This window comes from Mesitornis unicolor, unplaced genomic scaffold, assembly GCF_000695765.1.
Source record: "Mesitornis unicolor isolate BGI_N332 unplaced genomic scaffold, ASM69576v1 scaffold17265, whole genome shotgun sequence".
Taxonomy (NCBI): Eukaryota; Metazoa; Chordata; class Aves; order Mesitornithiformes; family Mesitornithidae; genus Mesitornis; species Mesitornis unicolor.
The window spans coordinates 34,593-36,775 of NW_010183632.1; the positions used below are offsets into that span (position 1 = coordinate 34,593).

Consider the following 2,183-nt stretch of genomic DNA (forward strand, 5'->3'; position numbering starts at 1 on the left):
GCGTTGTGTGTTTTGAAGTAAAATGGTTATATACAACACAAGCTACAGGAAAACCATTCTGTGATGACTGCTGCTCTTCTAGCAAGTCCTTTATATCTTCTGGCTCTGTACTGTGTGCATGGTTTAAAGGTGGGAGTGTGTGGCTTGCTAGTTCCTCTGAGAGGAAACAATAGGTAGCTGTAGCATGCTCCTACCCTGCACTTCCCAAATGAGTACCCATGGTGGGGAGAGAACCTTTGCTTCACAGGATCCTGCCAAATGCTCCTGATTGGGTGTGGGAGATTCTTCCTTCAGTGAGGTTTCCCTGGATAACACAGAGGATGTGTGGAGGCAGCAACCTCGTGCCTCCGTAGGAACAATTTTAAGATTCCCTTTGCCTACCACAGTGTCTTTTCCATGCCAGTGAAGGAAGGAGATGTCCTCTATGAAGTTCTGTTCATCAGGCTAGGGGACAAGAGACTGACCTCATAGCATCCTCTAGGGATACCCCACAGACATGGCAGGCAGGAGAAGCTGTAGTAAAGGGATGAATTGGACTTCATGTTTTCTACATGTGCAGCACTGGCAGCTGGGACAATGTAAACATCTAGCTGTGATCTTAGCAGCCCTTCCTCTATGCAAAGGTTTTGGTCCTTGACGAGGTAAAGGTTTGCAAACTATAGTCACTCTAAATGTAACCACTTTTCCCTTTTTTTGGATACAGGATCTCGATAACCTGATTCAGGGTATGGACAGTGACGAAAACAAGGTAAGTAAAAGTACAGTAGAGGAGCTCCTTTAGCAAGAGCCAAACAGCCTAGTCCTGCTTTGTAGGCTATGTGTTCTTTTTCACAATCTTTTTCTCTCATCCTCACTCAAGCCAAAGTTTTGAAGGCCATTTCCTAGATTGTAGAAGTCACAGTTAATTCCTCAAGACTGTGGTGTTTGTGACATGAAGGTAGTGACCAATGTTATTCCTATCAGTTCCCTGGCAGTCCTCAGAATGAGGGCTATGCATCTGTTACAGTGGGAGGAAAGGTATTTCAGAGAGGCTCATGTGATGCCTTTGTTGTTTTTGTTACCCAGCTTTTCATATAGGTGCATTTAAGTTTCCAGTAATGGCAGGCAGCTGATGAGGATCACCATACCTCCATCATGATGGTTTCAGCTTATTGTTTCAGAATTGAGAGTTCAATTTATAGGATTTCTCTAATTCTGATATACTTTTTTCTTAGAGAAAAGCAAGGTCTAAGCTACTTGGTTTCTTTGTTAGCTTTCATACCAGCCTGCCAAGCCATGGGAGAGTCACAGGCAAATATGTGAACTCTAGATGCATTTTTACAGATGAAGAGGCTGCAGCTCAGTGTTTTGCCATAGATCCTGAGTGATTTAGCTGCGAATAAAATTTTAAGATTTGTGAGTCTCCTCTGTCCTGCTCCAAACCAATCAACTCAGTGTTTTATATAGATTGGAAAATGGGCTTTTCACTCTGCCTTAAGATTTATCTCTGAAAGATGTGAGTTGTTCAACCTGATCTAGTAACATTGTCCCTGCTCACTGCAGGGGGGTTGGACTAGATGATCTTTAAAGGTCCCTTCCAACCCAAACATCTTATGGTTCTATGATAAGAAAATGACTTTGTTATGAGGATGTGGTAGCTTAATACACAAGACAGGATTCCTGATGTTGATTTCAAGGGGATACTATAAGGAGTTTCCTCTAGAGACAAACTTAATAAAATACAGCTGACTCTTCATCTTTTACACTGGTGTCTGCTCCATGCCATACTCTGCTTTATAATATGCTGCTACTTCCTTGTACAATGGGCTTCTGAACTAGATGTTTCCAATGACTTGTTGCTTAAGCTTGCCCTGTTAGTTTAGTGCAGCTTTCTAACCAAGTTCTGACTGCCTTTTCTGTTTCAGATCCAGGCCTATGTGATGTGCAACAAGTTGCGTTCTGCCTATCTAGTCTCGGTGAGACAGGAGAAGACCAGAGCAGTGCAGCTCGTCCAGCATGTGCGACAGCTGGCTGAGGACAGCCGAGATGACGTTGTGAAGGCCATCTGTGCCCAATGGCTCTCGGTGCATCAGTCCAAAATGAGAAATCGGCTTCCCCAGGGCACCAGGAAGTAATAAGTCGTTGACATTCACCATCATACAGAAGGGGAAGGCTTCAAGACAGCTTAAAGGTGTGTGGTTCAG

The 2,183-nt window shown here is 43.7% G+C and overlaps 1 protein-coding gene across 1 annotated transcript in view; it reads left to right on the forward strand.

Moving 5' to 3' along the window:
* Window positions 1-2,114, forward strand: part of ZFYVE26 (zinc finger, FYVE domain containing 26) — a gene marked incomplete at its 5' end in the record, with an annotated part of 33,790 nt that extends 31,676 nt beyond the window's left edge. The window contains 2 exons of the mRNA XM_010184223.1: window positions 700-748; window positions 1,905-2,114. Of these exons, the coding sequence (XP_010182525.1) occupies window positions 700-748; window positions 1,905-2,114 (259 nt within the window). The remainder of the gene's footprint in view (window positions 1-699; window positions 749-1,904) is intronic.
* Between the last annotated feature and the right edge of the window lie 69 nt (window positions 2,115-2,183).